At 40.9% G+C, this 16,566-nt stretch overlaps 1 protein-coding gene across 1 annotated transcript in view; it reads left to right on the top strand.

The window, feature by feature from the left end:
- Positions 1–13,859, top strand: part of LOC142018283 (uncharacterized) — a 30,278-nt gene extending 16,419 nt beyond the window's left edge. The window contains exons 9-16 of the mRNA XM_075003949.1: positions 257–477; positions 565–815; positions 2,796–2,930; positions 3,637–3,775; positions 5,895–5,948; positions 9,821–9,901; positions 11,778–12,050; positions 12,911–13,859. Of these exons, the coding sequence (XP_074860050.1) occupies positions 257–477; positions 565–815; positions 2,796–2,930; positions 3,637–3,775; positions 5,895–5,948; positions 9,821–9,901; positions 11,778–12,050; positions 12,911–12,930 (1,174 nt within the window). The 3' untranslated portion in view covers positions 12,931–13,859. The remainder of the gene's footprint in view (positions 1–256; positions 478–564; positions 816–2,795; positions 2,931–3,636; positions 3,776–5,894; positions 5,949–9,820; positions 9,902–11,777; positions 12,051–12,910) is intronic.
- Positions 13,860–16,566: the final 2,707 nt, after the last annotated feature.

Here is a 16,566-nt window from a genome sequence, read left to right as displayed (position 1 = left end):
ATTTAACTACCATGCTGAAAACAAGCAACCCAACCTAGGTTTAATCTAAAATGTGAAATAAAATGATTTCATGTGCTGTTTGCCAAGTTTCTTTGTTTTTAGTAGAGTTCTTTTCTTCATGGGGGGAAAACCTGCAAAGGAAACAGTCTTTTTATTAATAAATTTTCTCAAATGAACCACTTTTAAACAGACCACATTACTCAATATTTAATATGTAAGGAAAGCAAACTGTGTTTGTCAAATTTGTCCAATACAGGTTGAAGCTGGAGGCAGAGGGAACTTACCAATGTAATGTTACAGGCTTGATTTTTGAAGTTACCAAGGCTGTTGTAATCAAATATTCAGTGTTGTCTTGGAGCAAATATGCTGATTATGTTAAAAAACCATGGATTGTCGCTGGCCCTATATTTGATGTCAGTTGTGATTCAGCCTCTGTTCTTACTTCCATTCAATTCCCACATTCCCTCAGCCTAAATGGTAAGTGCTGTACATTGAATTTAAGAAAAGTAGCTATCCACTGCTGTTCATTATCAGAAATGTTAATGTTTTGGTATCTCTTGGCAGATGATGAATCTGATACGACTTTCAAAGTTTTACATATTAAAAGGACTGGTCCAGCAATAGAACCTTCTGTTGATCATTCAGTGACACATGTGAAATGGCATGTGAGTTCTCTCTCTCCAGTAGGACCAGTCATTCAAACGCAAGAACCAGTACATTACGATGGGGCTGTGATTTTATACAAAGCTGTCAGTAATCACCCTTCCTTATCTTTTCGTGTGTATGTAGCAACAAATAATGATTCATTTATAAAGGTAAGCACTTTTTTACCTTACAGTGGAGAGTACTCAGATTTAATATTAATGTGCCCAAATGTTGATTATTAAAATGTTGACATTTTCATGCAGTTTAGGTCTCAGATCTAATATTATCATATTTATTAGGTGGCCATGGAGTTGCAGCCATAAAGGTTCTCATCTTACAATAGAGTGTTTTACATGCAGAAGTCTAGGAGATGCTGCAAATTCCATACATGTAGTGCTTGCAGAATCAAGATAAGGACAGAATGGTTCAACTCCCAGACTAGCTCATACGCTGTCATTCACTCTCATCATTTGTGACAGAATAGGCCATTGAAATGCTCCATGTCACATAATAGCTAGAGAATTATATTTGAAAGTTACTGGAAAATACATGGAAGAATATTTGAAAGTAATGCATATTTTAAAACAATTCCAGTTATACATATTCATTGATGGGACCTAAATTAGCTGTTACCAATCAAGAGACAGCTTGGAGTCATTGTGAATAGTTCTCTGAAAGCATCCATTAAATGTGCAGCAGCAGCCCAAAAAGGCAAACAGAATGATAGGAGTCATTAAGAAAGGCATCTGTAATAAGACAGAAAATATCTTACTGCTTTTTCGTAAATCCACAGTACACCACATCTTGAATACTGTGTGCAGATGTGGTTGCCTCATATCAAAAATATACTGAAATTGAAGAAAAGGTTAGAAAAGGTCAACAAAAATTATTAGGAGGTTGGAATGGCTGCCATATGAGGAGAAAATAACAAGATTTGGACTTTTTCAGCTTGGAAAAGAGACAACTTGAGTGGGGATATGATAGAGGTCTCGTGTGGAGAAGGTAAATAAGGAAAAGTTATTTACTCATTCACATAACACAAGAAATAGGGCTCACCAAATTAAATTATAGGCAGTAGGTTTGAAACAAACAAAAGCAAGTATTTCTGCACACAACGCATAGTCAACCTATGGGACTCCCTGCTATTGGATGTTGTGAAGGGGAGACTTTAACATGGTTCAGAAAAGAACCAGATAAATTCATAGAGAATAGTCCAGGAGTGGTTGTTAATCAGGATGGGCAAGCCTTTGTTTGTAAAAGCTGGGAGTGGGCAACAGGAGATGGATCACTTGATTGTCACCTGTTTTTCCCATTCCCTGTGGGACACCTAGCATTGGACACTATTGGAAGACAGGATACTGAGTTATATCGACTTTGATCTGACTCAGTAGGCCATTCTCATGTTTTCTTATGAGATCTGGCAGGATTCACTCCAGTCAACAGTCAGCCATTTTGAGGCTATTTGGAAGGGATTGACAATAGGTCTGTTCCTTTCTTTGTTCAGTATTTTACCATACCAGCCCAGAGATGACTAAATATGCAGTCAACATGTTGGCTGTTAGAACCCAGTCCTGCAAAAAAATTGGGCATCCTTATACATTCTGAGAAGATTTCTCAGTGGCAGTGGAAGCTATTTATCACCTCAGACAATAGGGTGCAATAAAACTACAGGTTGGAGAATGTTTCTCTGGTGGTTCCTTGCTAATGAATGGTTCTGTAAACGTGTATATTTCTTTTTGTAAGGCTTGATGCATAGAAAGGCACGTATGTGTTAAAAATAATATTGTTAATGATCAGAAGCAGAAGTTGTGACTAACCCTTTCAAAAAGCCTTGTCAGTTATTGGATTCATTATTTGCATAGTGGCATATCATCTAAATGCAATAGCTGGCTGATCTGCACAGAATGAAGGCTCCACCAATATCTGACTGAGGAAGGATCTGGGTGCCTTGTGCACATGAACCTATCCAGCTGTAAGTGAAGATATATCTCAATATCTCTAAATCCAAGGAAGAGCATCATCATCATCCATCAGTAAAACTGGAGATAGAGGAAACCACAAGGAAGTTTAGAAGCACATCATTGCTAATGCAGTTCTTTAATTTGTTGATCAGGATAAATATCAAGTAAAATGTATTTTTGATTTTTTAGGATATCTCAAAAGCAGTAAAACATTCTGGTAAGAAATTCACCAAAATTGACAAGCCCCCAGTTTGTCAAAAACGACTACAAAGTGGGAAGAGATACAGATTAATTAGCGAACCAGAAGCTGAAATAAATCCTGAGGTATGTTCTATCTGAATATATAATCGTACTGCAAACATTTTGTGAGAAGTGTAGATTTTATAATTTATACGCCTCATAAATTTAGAGTGTGCATAAGTGTAAATGAATTCCATCACACTTGTTTTATGCAGTAGCGTCTCAGCATTCACGAGGGCTCTAGATTCAGAACCTTCGCGAATGTTGATTTTCATGAATTCAGGGGAGACTCAGAGCCCCGGGAGGCGGCAGTGCGGGTGCTCCCTGATCCGGAGCCCTCGAAAGTGGCAGCTGCACGCTCTCCCCACTTGGGGCCCTGGGGAAGCAGTGGCTGCTGGTGCTCCTGCCCTGGGGAAGCAGTGGCTGCTGGCACTGCTCACCCGGGGCCCCAGGGAAGCGGCAGCTGCCAGTGCTCCTGCCCCGGAGCCCCAGGGAAGCCCCAGCAGCTGCTGGCGCTCCCAGCCCCATAGCCCCAGGGAAGCGAGGCCACTTGTGAATGATTAAATTCACAAATGCGGAACGTGAATGGCGAGACCCTCCTGTATTATAGGAAACTTTTAAACTTAGAAACTCTAAAACTATAGAGGTGAATCCAGGCTCCTATGAAGTCATTGGAAAACCTCCTGTTGGGGGGCTGGTTTTCACTCCAAAAGCTGTCTTTTTTATGTTTAAGCTTCTTTTAATGCTTACAGTAAATGCTTCAGCTTTTTTAATGATTTAATTTTTTTAGGAAATTGAATTTTTTGATGGCTCTCTCTTAAAATTAAAAAGTTATAGTGAAGTCTACTTGGAACAACCTGTGGAGTTTACCTTATCTTTGATTGAACTTGAATCTGATGAAATTGTCTGGAAAGCAAAACTAAGAGAATGTGAGTATTTTTTGTGTTTGTGAGCTATAAAGTTTTTCTGCTGAAAACTTGTGCAAGTTTGGGTTACATTCTGCTTCCACTGAGGTCACCAGATTTGAAGGTGAAAGTGTTGAACTCCAAGAAAAAAACAGCTGTGATCTTTGTGCCTAGGACAAAGGCTAGGAATATTGGAAAATATTATATTGTAATTTATATTAATTTAAATATTCTCTATCATATAAAATATTTCAGCATATTATGACTTTTATTTTGTAAATTTACACGTGCTGCAGCAGAAGTGCAGTTATGAGAGCATAACATCATTACAGTCTCAGAAATGTGAAATATAAAATAAATATTTATACAATACGGAGTTGTATGACTTTACAGCTAGTGATATAATGACAACAGTAACAATGTACTTTGTCATTGTCCAAAAGTTTTTTCCTGTTTTACCCAATTGGATAGATTTCTTAACAAGTTGCTATTCATTATGAAAATCTGTAGGGACGTATGTGAATCTTGGTAATGAAATAAACACAGAATGTCACAGTGTCATGGCTTCTTCCCCACTCTAGCAAGATAAATGCAGAAGTGGGGGCCAGCAAAAGTGCCTTCAAAACCTTATTTACCAGGTTTTGGTATAAACTTCCCCCCAAAAATCCTAAAAACCTTAGATTTTGGGGATAAAATTTGCTGCCACCACCCAAGTAATAATAAGGAAACCAGGGAGAGACCACTTGGGGAATCTTAGCCCCAAAAGTAAAAGCCAGGACACAAACATTAACCGATACCAGGTTAATAAAAAGAAAAAGAGAGAACTTTTATTATTACAACAATATTTGTGTTGCAAGCCTCATGACTAGATGGAAGAGTCACAAAGTAAAACACATGGGGAGTCTCCACCATGGGCCTAGAACTTAGTTTCAAGGAGAGTAAAAGAACATTTTTAAAAAGTGCACAGACATCAGATCCCACTTCCCAAACCATAAAACAATAAAGCTTAACAGATCTATCTAAACTTTACCCTGCTTACAGAAGATTGGAGGGCCTGTTCTTGGAGGGAGATATTTGGTGTTTCTCTCCCTGATGGCTGGAAAGAAGAAGAAGAAAAAAGACAGAGAACAGAAGAGGGAGGAGCCAAAATTCAATTCTCACCTACATTCCTATAGGCCAACCCCACCTGGCTAAGGAGGTTAACCCTTTTACTCCCAGGCTACTGGTTAGCCTTCATGATCATGACACGCCCCCCCAAATCACAGACGGTGCTGGCCTCTGGCCACACTGGCTGTGATTTCTACCTGGAGGTGTGAGATAGGACATAGAAAATACGTACACGCACACATTACATTTTTAGCAACTACATGAGAAATAACAAAATGCTTCCACACATGTGGAGTACCAACACAGATCTAGAGAATGTCCTATGTAATTCAGTGTTCTTGGAGGGAGATATTTTGTGTTTCTCTCCCTCATGGCTAGAAAGAAGAAGAAGAAGAAGAAAAAAGACAGGGAACAGAAGAGGGAGAAGCCAAAATTCAATTCTTACCTACATTCCTATAGGCCAATCCCACCTGGCTAAGGAGGTTAACCCTTTTACTCCCAGGCTGCTGGCTAACCCTCATGATCATGACAGATAGCTTTTATGGTATTTTGGAACTTTGTCTCAAAAAAGATTTACTTTGTGACTGTTATGTAAATATGGTGTGCTGATTTAGAATAACACCGTAGTAGAACTTTGCTTATTCACACTACTGTATTCAAATTCAGATGGTCAGATTTAGCCAAGGCTTAAATCTTAATGTCCATAGGTTTGAGTGGGGTGGTTTATCATCTGACTAAACAGTAAAAATCAAAATAATTTTTACAATGCAGAATAGAGTATTTATTTTGGCAAGGGTGGCTGAGTTCTAGTTATTAAAGATAATGCATCATATTGCACATGCTATGAAATATTTGATAAAAGTAACAAAATCATAGCAAAATTGTCTAATTACAGTACCCTACTTTTAAATCTTTGTTGAGCAGTGGAAGAGACTAATAATCTTTTCTGTGTGATTATTATTGGATTTGTGGATTAACAGTGATAATTTATTGCACAGCCTTTAATTTACTCCAGAAAACATTTCTGTTTTAACAGGTGACTGGATATTACACGACCAGAAGAAGAATGAGCAGAGAAGAAACACAAGCAGTAAGTTATTTCAAAGAAAAGAGAGTACTACATTTTTTAACAGCTCAGTTGTACTGTATAATGTTCCTCCATCCCATGGTGAGGGCACCCCCTTCTGGCAGTGTTGTGGGATTGGTGTGTCAGCCAGATGTTCATCAGGGCAGCCTGACTTGCAGCCGTGTAGGTGCCCAATTATCACTTCTCATCTCTACCAGAGGACCCTGGTTGCGGTGCATACCAATAGTCCGTGTCTCTGGCCCTAAGCAGTTAGGTTTTTTTTTGTTTGTTTGTTTTTAAACATGATATATATTTTATTAAAGACATTTATAGCCACAGCGCTTAACCTTGGACAATGGTCCAAAGATATAATTCAATTTAAATAGTTCCAAAACAAACAAAAAACAAAGAAAACCCAACACGGCCGGTAGAGAAACCATGTAAATGAAATTTAAAAACAAAAAACCCAAAAACTCCATTTTCTGGCCTCCACCTCTCATCTAAAAATGATGTCAAGACTGTCAGTGCTTTTACCCTGCCATAGGAGTCATGTAGACAGATATAACAAATACTTGTAGGCAAAGAATAAAGCCAGTGTAAAATATCTTCTAAGACACTAGGTCATGTTGTGGGCAATACAACTAAAGCACAAGCCACAAAGGCCTTTGGTGCAAGCCACAACTGAGATGTACTTGGGAGCCTCATTGACATGATCTAATATAAAGTTACCCAGGCAAATTTCCTTGTAAGCTGCACATCAGCGTGGGTGGCCCAGCTGCTTAATGAGCCCCACCCAGAGTCTCAGGGCTGCAAGGCATGGAGCTGTCTGGCTGGGGGAGGGACACTTCTCCCTCAGCTACAGCAGCAGCTCCCTGCTGCAGATGGAAGAGCGGGAGTTTGCCTTTCCCAGCTGATAGGGAGGGGACATGAGGAGGAAGAGAGAGGGAGTAAGTGGTTGGGAGGTTCAGTGAAGAGGGAGCGGTGTTTGGAGCCTCCTCTCTCCCAGCTGGGCTGCAGCAGCCAGGAGAGGAGAGAAACTACTTTGATTACAGTGCGTAGATGCCTGTGAGGAAACCTAGCATTCTCTCCCCAGACTCAGACTGCATGGGTAGGTGCAGGATTTACAGGGTGGGGAGTGCTGGTGAGGTGGGGTGTTTGTGGTGTGTCCTCTGACTCCCACCTGGGCTGCAGCTGCTCATCTTCTGAGAGGCTGAACTCTCCCAGGTCCCAGCTGGGCTAGGGGGAGCAGTTTGCACGGGGGGTGGTTGCCAGTATCTATGTGGAGAGATGGGGCTGAGGAGTATGTTTGGGACATCCTGACTCCCATCTGATCTGCAGCAAGAGTCAGAGCTTTTGTTTCACCACAGCATCCAGCTGCTGGTACAGGGGAGAGACACAGGAGTCTCTCTCCTGAATGGGCAGGCAGGTGAGGGGGGAAGCAGGTTGCATGGGGGGAGGGGGACCTTCCAAAATTTCAAATAGGTTAAGCTGGCATTCTGGAACATGTGGGCACAGGTGGCTTCATGGGAGATTAGGTGCTGCTGGGTAAACTCTGTTATCTCATTAGTGCAACAGAAGGACATTAGTCCAAGTACATCTTCTCTTTTCTTGTTGCGGTTGGAGTAAGGAGGAGTTGGTATTAATTAACAAAAACTGATTGGTGACATAATTACAAGATCTGAAATATGCCAAGAAAGTATGATGGCGTTGAAAGGATAATGTAGCATCCTATTTTCCACATTTAGACTTACAGAACAAACAAAACACAGTGAATTCTCTACGGTTCTGGAGTAAAAGTTTTCAGTTGGAGTCAGGAGGGAAAGGTGAAGATGTTTGTGGCCATGTTGAGTTTGTTAACATGTGGCCATCAACCTAGAGACGTTAGAAAGCGTTGGCTAAAATTTAGCTTGGTGGGCAACAGATCCAGAGCAAGGAAATAAGGAAGGCTGAGAGAATCTGCATGAAGATCTTAATGCAGGATCTGACTTCACTTGTATTGGTGTTTTTCTGTTGTAAAGCATTTAGCCTGCTTTTGTAGATAAGGGTTCAGGCTTTAATAGATGAATACTGAATTAAAAGCCTGCAGATAGGCCTAGCTCATGGTATTTGCATGGTTACATTTAAAACAAAATTTACGGAGGTGTTAATAGCTAAAGGTAAGAAAGAAAAGGATTTGAACAGAATTTTTGGGGTGATAGATGCCTGATACATATTTTTATGCTTTTACTTAATGAAAATGTCTTTGATTTCTTTATATAGCTGTTCTCATTGTGCCCCATTTTGGTGTTTCCTAGCTTGAGTTAAAAAGTATGGTAATACATGTACTCCAAAGGTAGTGTTAATTTTCTTTTAATTTGATTTTTAATAAACATCTTTAGCATTGTTTTTTGCTAATTATCCCTTGATTTAATCTTTTTTCTTCTTCTTCCATACCTATAAACTGTTTAACATATGTATTTATATCTAGGTTTTTTGGTTTCTATTTCTTGTGCACATCCACACACAACCTCAATATTGGTGTTGCTCATAAGAAATTTCAATCTGCTCGAAAGAAAATTCAACCCACCCAAGGGCAGAAAATGTTAGAGGGAACACTCTTGCCAGGTGACCAGTTTTCGACTAGAAAGTCTGCAATAGAAAGGAACCGGAAACCGTATGATCAAATGTACTGATTAGACACCCAAATTTCAGTTACTATGGGATGGAAATAAAGGGAGATGCTAGGTCATAACCTATGCCAGCCCTTGCTCAGTTGGCACGCCTCATTCCTTCATTAGGTGGCTGCAGCTTCCAGCCTTGGCTCTGCAGATGAGTCCCTTTGAACATAGGCAGAGGGGAGTGGAGGAGAGTGGAGAAAGGAAGTGAGTGATGTGAGAGAGCAAAAAGGAAATGGGGCTGTGGGAGCAGTGGTGTGGTCTCTGCAGGAAGACGTGGGGTAGTTTCTGGCCCTCCTGCTGAAGTGTCCAGTTATAAATATTTCAGAGTGGGAACCCCAACTGGCTGGTGGGGCTGATCAATGAAACAGTCTCTGGCCCTCCTGATAGGGGGTGGGGGTGGCTTTCAAACACTAAACAGTTTTCAAGGCTCTGGCCCTCAGGGCGAGATGAAGTATGCAAACAGTCTGTAGCTCTCAGTCTTCTGTCTGGGGTTGGCAACCACCAAACAATCTCTGGGCTCAGGCCCATTTGGGAGCGCAGGTTTGCTCATCAATAGTCATTGGCTCAAGCCTAAACTTTCATGTCTGACCAGCTGCTGAGTAAAAGGATCCACTAGGTCCCAGGTCAGGTCCCAAATGTGGAAGGCCATACCATGACAAGGTCAGCAGAGAAGTAGGCAGTTGCTGCCTTCAGTCCCAGCAGTACAACTGGAACAGTGTCTAATTTCACTGGGTTATTTCCTTCCAGTTCTGTGGGAGTCACTTGTTCCATCACAGCCCAGCTCTGATTCACAGCCTTCTGGTCAGGCAGCCCTTCCTTCAGTCTCTTTCCGGTGTTTTCCATCTCCTGGGACAATAGATTGCTGGTCTTCAGCACAACTGGTCCTGGACCTCACTGAGAACTCAGCTCTGGAAATGCTGTCTGCTGCTTTCTCTGCTCAAGATGCAACTGAGTTTCAGGGCCCTAATCTTGTACTTCCTGCCCTGCTCATGCACTGCCTGGGGAGGATTGGATGGTGTTAGCTGCGCCCAGGGTTGCCAACAATTTAAGATCATGTTATATCACGAAACCTCCAGGAATACATACAATCAAAATTGGCCACCCTAGCTGCATCTCCCAAGGGAAGTTAACACCTTCTGCATTGGAGTGAGGACACTCTTGTGCTTAATCAGCATATTAAGAAGCACAGAAGAACATAATAGGCGAAAGAAGTAAAATCAGTTTTCCTCTATTTCTTAGGTAACAGAAGACGGAAACCAAGCACAAGCCTTTCTGAAGAAGAATATTATAATAAAAGGCTAAAGGGTACAGATATTTCAGGTAGAGATTTTTTGTGTGAGTTAAAAAAATTATTTGACTCATTTTTGTATATTTATTTCTTAGGGCTAAATGTTAAATTGGCTTCCACAAATCTGACCACATAATTTATGGGGGCAGAAACCTGCATTTGTGGGAGCAGAAGGCATCAATATACCTATTTTTTAGGAGCAAATGTTTACTTCTCTGACCCAAGACTGATGCTATGAATTAGGTGAATATGTACATCAAGAGAAAAGAGCTGCTTTTGAATACATTTTGTGATAGGGCTGGATTTATTTCCCCAGAAGAACTCCCCACCCATGTCTGGGATTGGATCTTCCCAGAGTTCAGCTCCCATTCCGGCATCTAAAAGTAGTAGCCTGTTTTTTTTCCTAGTAGCTCTCATTGAGTCAATGGGATTCAAGCACATGATTATACACTTTGCTGAATTAGGGCCTTCATTCAGTAGGTTCCAATATCAGATGCACCTCCCACTACTGGATATGCTAACAGATACAAGTCACATGGATAATTGTAGATATCTCTCAAAATCTTAGTTTTGTTTATCTTCCTAACATACTGATCAAATTTCGGGCTTGCTGGCTTTCCCAGTGCATGAGTGACCTTCCTTCATCTCAGCGTGCTACAAGATTGTCATAAGCAAGACAGTCACTCAAGACAGGGTAGTTTTGCTAGCTACACTTGTGTACCTAGAATTTGCAGGGCATACCCATTTAACCATAGCAGCTCTTTGGATGCAGAAGGAGCACACAGCTCTCACAACTCTTTGTGTGCCCTTGCTTTACATGCGTGCCACTTTAGTCACATCTGCAGGAAAAAAAATGTGGATGGAAACTGGTAGAATGTGGCAACCCTACACATGGGTAATCATATACAAAATGTCTCATAAGTCACACACAGAACCCTGGTAAGTTGCATGTGCCCTGTGGGCCACAGGTTGCCCTCCACTTTTCTATGTGGTGATTTTTAGCCACTAGAGGGTGCTGTTTAATCATTTTAAAACTTCATTTAATTTATAAAATGATCTGTTGAGAGAGAAATCCAATTTAGACCATTGTGATTCTTACTAGATAGATATATCCATATAGGTTGTGACTTCCTACTAAAGTAGTTATTACAAAGGTGTAATAATCATTATTATCTGTGAGCACTAGCCCACTTTAAAATAGACTCCACTCATCACATCTCAGAAGGGTAGCTGTGATTGTCTGTAGCTTCACAAATCACAAGCAGTCCTGTAACACCTTAGAGACTAACAAATGTATTAGGTCATGAGCTTTCATGGGGAAGACCTGCTTCTTCAGGTGAAGTGGATTTTACCCGTGAAAGCTCATGATCTAATAAATTTGATAGTCTCTAAGGTGCTACAGGACTGCTTGTTATTTGTGCACTTATCAAGTAACTGAAGGAGCTTTGGCTTGCAGTTCAATGCTGCATATGCATCTGATGTATCTAGCTACTCTGTATAGCAGCATATCTAGAAGTTTCAGGCGTGTCCATTTTTTCCAGTAAACACATAGCTGTTTATAATGAGAAAATATTTTCAAGTCCTTGGCATGAAAATGAAATTTAAGATAGTTTTGAGAGGTAGGACATTTTGTGCATCTTCAGTGACATTTCATCACTTTTGACTTTTGTTTTCCTTGTGTTGACAGTTTCTACAGTATTTGGTAAGTTAGTAACCCACTAATTTTTATTAATTAGCATTCTAGAAGCATCAATAAATGAAGTGAAAATGCGGGTGTCAACTAACTAATACAGTCATCTTCATTGTATATCTCTTTGTTGCAGCATATGAAAATAATAGACTCGTTTCTTTAGAAACCTAATGAAAATGGTAATGTTGGAGCTGATTTGCATCCTGTGTGTTTTTTAGATGGAACTAAAGCCAAAACTACATTAACTGACCAGCAGCTGATGATTCTTGCAAGGAAGATGGGTAAAGAGTGGAAAGAAATTGCCATTGAATGCCTTAAGTTAGAAATGAAGGATATTGATCAGATTCAGGCAAAGAAAGAAGAGGTTAATGTTCATAAATTTATGATGTTGCAGAAGTGGAGAGAAAGTGAACAGAATAATGGAACTGCACAAAATTTGTATGACAGTCTCAAGGATGATGTGTCGTATGAAGTAGTACAAATACTGAAAGGTACACATCAGCCTTTCTTCATATTTCATTATGTGATTCTGTTTTAGACATGCTTCTGGTTTCAGTATCAGAATTTACTAGACACCATAATATACATTTGTATTGTGTAAATAAAACATGAAGTCTTCCCCTTTAAAGTTAATTCAAGAGTTTTTCTTTCTACTATACACGTAGTATTTTATAGTTGCATTTTGAAAAAATATTTTAAAGTGACTTCTAAGAACAGTTGGTATAGCTTCATGTCAGATACGTTCAATCACCCTTATAAGCCTAAGCAAAATCTTGTTTTTGTTATGGATCTCGGTACAGAAATGTCTAAACCTTAGTTCTTACATATTTTAATAAAATCAAAGGTATATCTTTACACAAGCTTATTGCAGCCTTGGCTATGCAAACACTTCTTTGTATATTTAACTTATGCACATTGATTTCAATACAGCTTCTTATGTTTTTTAAGTTTGAGCATTGGTCTGCTAAACCCAGGGTTGTGGGTTCAAGAGTTCAGTCCTTGAAGGGGCCATTTAGGGATCTGGGGTGAACATATTTAAAAAAACAAAAAAACAAAAAAACAAAACAACGGGATGGTGCTTGGTCCTACCAACAGGACAGGGGACTGGACTTGATGACTTCCTGAGTTCCCTTCCAGTTCTATGAGATGTGTATCTCCATGTGTAAAGTCAAGCATTTGCAGGGCTATTTTGAGAAGTGGAGCATAAAGTGATTTGAAGAGAGTTTTTCTGAAGGGGAAAATTAGCCTAAAATTATATATGTACAATGTCATAAGATTCTTATGTACATTTATTATTGCAATAGCACCTTGAGGCCAACTAATATATTCATATATGTATTAATTTCCTCAGGTTTTTTACAGCAGACATGAGTTCACGGAGAAACAGCTAAAAGGAGAACCCTCAGGGATGGTCAGCTGCATAATGGTTTAAACTTTTCATACTATTTAAATGTGCTTTAATTGTGAGCTCTCTTCAGTTTGGAACTCAGAAGACCCGTTATGAAGCTATAAGCCATAAGCAGTCTTTGGAAAAGTTTAAACAAAACATTATTTGGAAAAGAATGTGAATTCGGTTTTGTACCAATATAAATGAGTGTAACTTTTTCAGAAGAACTTATTCAAATGTTTGAATACCAGCCTTATTAGCATTGTAACTAACACTGAAGCAGTAATCCTAATGAAATTTAAATCTCCCATTGACTTCATGTCTCCTTTGAACTGTTCCAGCTAGGTGTGGAGCTACTTATGTGAATTGCAGAGCAGTCTTAACCTGCCCTTGAAAACAGCTCCTCCTTTCCAACTATGTGACAGCCTTGTTTAGACATTTTTTACCCAGTTGCATGGGTGATTTCTACAGAGATTAAAATGTCTTTGAGGGCTCATTACTGTACTTCTCCTCACATATAAACCAACACTGCCAATTTCACTGGGTTCAAAACATTTCTCTGTACATACATTAAGAAGGTTAGGGTGGGTCGTTGTATATATGGTACATAAACTCTTTGGCTGTGTCTACACATGCCACTTCTTCTGGAAGCAGCATGGTAATGAGCCGTCTGGAAGATGCTAATGAGGCATGGATGTAAATTTCCCATGCCTCATTAGCATATGGGGATGTGATTCGGCGTCCGTAAGAAGCTCCTCCGGACTGCAAAATACATGTGCAGACACACGGCCCTCAGGGATCTTCTGGACAGAACCTTCCTTCTGGAAGCCCTTTCTTCCTTAAAATTTTTGGAAGAAGGGGCTTCTGGAAGGAGGATTTCCTTGTGGAAGATCCCCGTAGGCCACACGTCTGCATATGTATTTTGGAATCTGGAAAAGCTTCTTCTGGACTCCGAATCATGTGCCCATATGCCAGTGAGGTGTGGGAAATTTACATCCGTGCCTCATTAACATCTGGACAGCTCATTACCATGCCACTTCCAGTAGAAGTGGCATGTATAGACACAGCCTTTGTGATAGTGGAGTTATGTGATCATTGTGTGTGTTTGTGTATACCATCTCTTTGTCTGTGTTTATTCAAATGTGAAACTTAGTTTCAATGTAACACCAATATGAACTAAAGGCAGCTCTAACGTTTCTCTGGTAAGGCCGTGTTGCCTCTGTCAATAGCAGGTCACACATTTCTTATGAATTTTTTTGTTGTATAGATTTTTGTATTATAATCAGTGTACAATTAAATGTATTTTTAGTGTTTTTTAAATGGTTTTAATTTGAATATTAAAAGGACAGGTCTGTAGGCTAGACATAGAAAAGTTCCTGAAAGATGCAGAAAAAGCAAAAGGACAATAGATAATGCAGCAGACAGAAAACACATTTATGGATTTTTAAGCTTTTAAAATACTGTTATCCATAGTACAGAAGTACTTCTTTGCAGCAAAATTGTCATCTAGTTTTAAGGGCTCCTGTGGATGTCTCTGTGTTGTCAGCTTCTTTATGTGTGTTAGTTATCTGTGCTTCTTAAAATGGGAATAAAAACTGAGAAATATCTTCCTATAGTGGAGTTTTGAGTTTTTAAAATTTTATTCTACAAATGAAATAATTAAATTATATCAGGTGATGATTTGATGTAAATTTTGCAGCTGTGTAGTACTTGTGATTATTAGATGAAAATCTGCTTCTGCTTATACATATTCTTGTGTTTAGAGGTCTTTGTATTCATGCTGATCTCATTAATTCTGTTTTCATCTTGAAAACGTGTATCTCTCTTTAATGCTGTGTCCTCTAATGGAGTATTCTTTTGGCTTTTGCCCATGGCCTTTTTTTTTTTTTGTTAAGTCATGGACTATTGGATATTGCATCCACATTCTTGGCCAGGACTTAGAAACCACCTATAGTATAGAACCAGCCCAGATTTTATACCTAACCCAATGAATACTAGAACAGAGCAGTGAAAGTGTAGTCAGGATGCACTGAAATTTCATATGGAATAGACATGATTGGTTGAAGTTATGCTCCCGATACTCAGGCACAGATGGGAACTACAGTGCTAACCATACCATGAATGAATGGAGTTCAGCTACTCTGTGGCAGTGTATCAGATAGGGAGCCGTGTTAGTCTGTAGAGTGGTCATCCTCCCTTGGGCATTTAGGGCTTTCCACTAGTCTGAGGATTCCCTTGGGGAGAGGAGGTAGAAAGTGAGTGAGCCAGGGCAGCTTTGGGCTAGTTAGAGCAGGACAGGTATTTGTTATCTTTAGGGTGACTAGATGTCCCATTTTAAAAAGGATAGTCCTGTATTTAAGTGTTCCTGCAGGTGTCCCAGCTTTTTCATAAAAAAGGCAAATTCTCCCATATTTTCTGTCTCCCCTCCATAAGTAGTGGTGGGTTGTGCTGCTGGCCAGATCCCTAGTCAGTTTCCTGTCCACAAACAGTCAGCCGGGGAGGGGAACCCCAATGCCAGTGATGAGATGGGTGAGTAAGGCTAGTGGGAGGGCAAAGCCACACCATGCGAATCCAGGCTGCTCCCCCTGCTAGTTCAGCAGCACAGCCTCCACTACATGCTGGCTCTCAGCCAGCAGGGGTCCATCTTGTTTCTAGCTAGTACTAGGTGTGTGCTGCCAGCTGTGATGGCTGGGGAATGTGGGCTGGCATTGGGCAGCAATCAGTTATGTGCCACCTTTGCTCCCCACCTATCATCCCTTTACATGTTCCCTTTCTTGCTGCTTTCTTTCTGCTTTTCCCCTTCAGTCTCTTCTCCCTGGGATACTTTTCTGTACTCTGCCCCAGTGGGGCACATCCCACTCCTAGTGCTGTGTGGAGAATCGGCCCGTGGTCAGAGTGCTCAGCTCGCCAAAGTCTGACTGGCAGGTTCCTTCCTTCTCTCTCCCTTCCCTACCTCCCCACTGCCTCTGGCTGGGCTGGCATCCCAGGAAACCTCAAGAGCCTCCAACCCAGAGCACTGGCCAGGAGCCGAGCCTTGTGTGTGCCAAAGCCTTGGTATGGTTAAGTATCTCTATCCATCCACTAAGCACTGAAGTCTATTCATGCCCCAACCCTTCAGACTCCATCCCAGCCCTCTGGTCAAGAGCACGGTACCCTCTTCACTTGCCCCATCACCCTGAGTCCTGCCCCCAGAGAGCATGGGACTGCTCCATCCTTTAGGCAGCCTCTTTTGCTGAGCCATGTCTCTGGCCAGGTTTGCTGATGCCCCTGCAGTCAGGTTCCCTGGGCGATGGTGCACAGTGTAGCCTTAGTCCTTAACCCCTTCCTACCTGCATGGTAGCTGGGGGATAAGAGGAAGCTGGATGATGTCAGTGGCCAGTATCATCCTGAATTTACCTGCTTTCCAACACAGTGCAGGCAGGAAGGAACAAATTGCTTCAAACCACAGGGAAGACAGAGACTGGAGGCCGAGGAGAGCTCTGCAAAGACATGGGTCGGGTCATCCCCACTTCTTTGTTCGGCTGCACAGTGACAAAAGGGGGGTGCAGGTCATGTTCTGAGGTAAATCCTGGCAGAAATCTGGAGGAGGAGGGGGGCATGTGACTCTGCAGCTGGGTCCT

This window comes from Carettochelys insculpta, chromosome 10 (genome assembly GCF_033958435.1).
Source record: "Carettochelys insculpta isolate YL-2023 chromosome 10, ASM3395843v1, whole genome shotgun sequence".
Lineage (NCBI taxonomy): Eukaryota > Metazoa > Chordata > Testudines > Carettochelyidae > Carettochelys > Carettochelys insculpta.
Note: the sequence above shows the minus strand (reverse complement) of the source record. Positions and strands in the feature narration are given on the sequence as shown.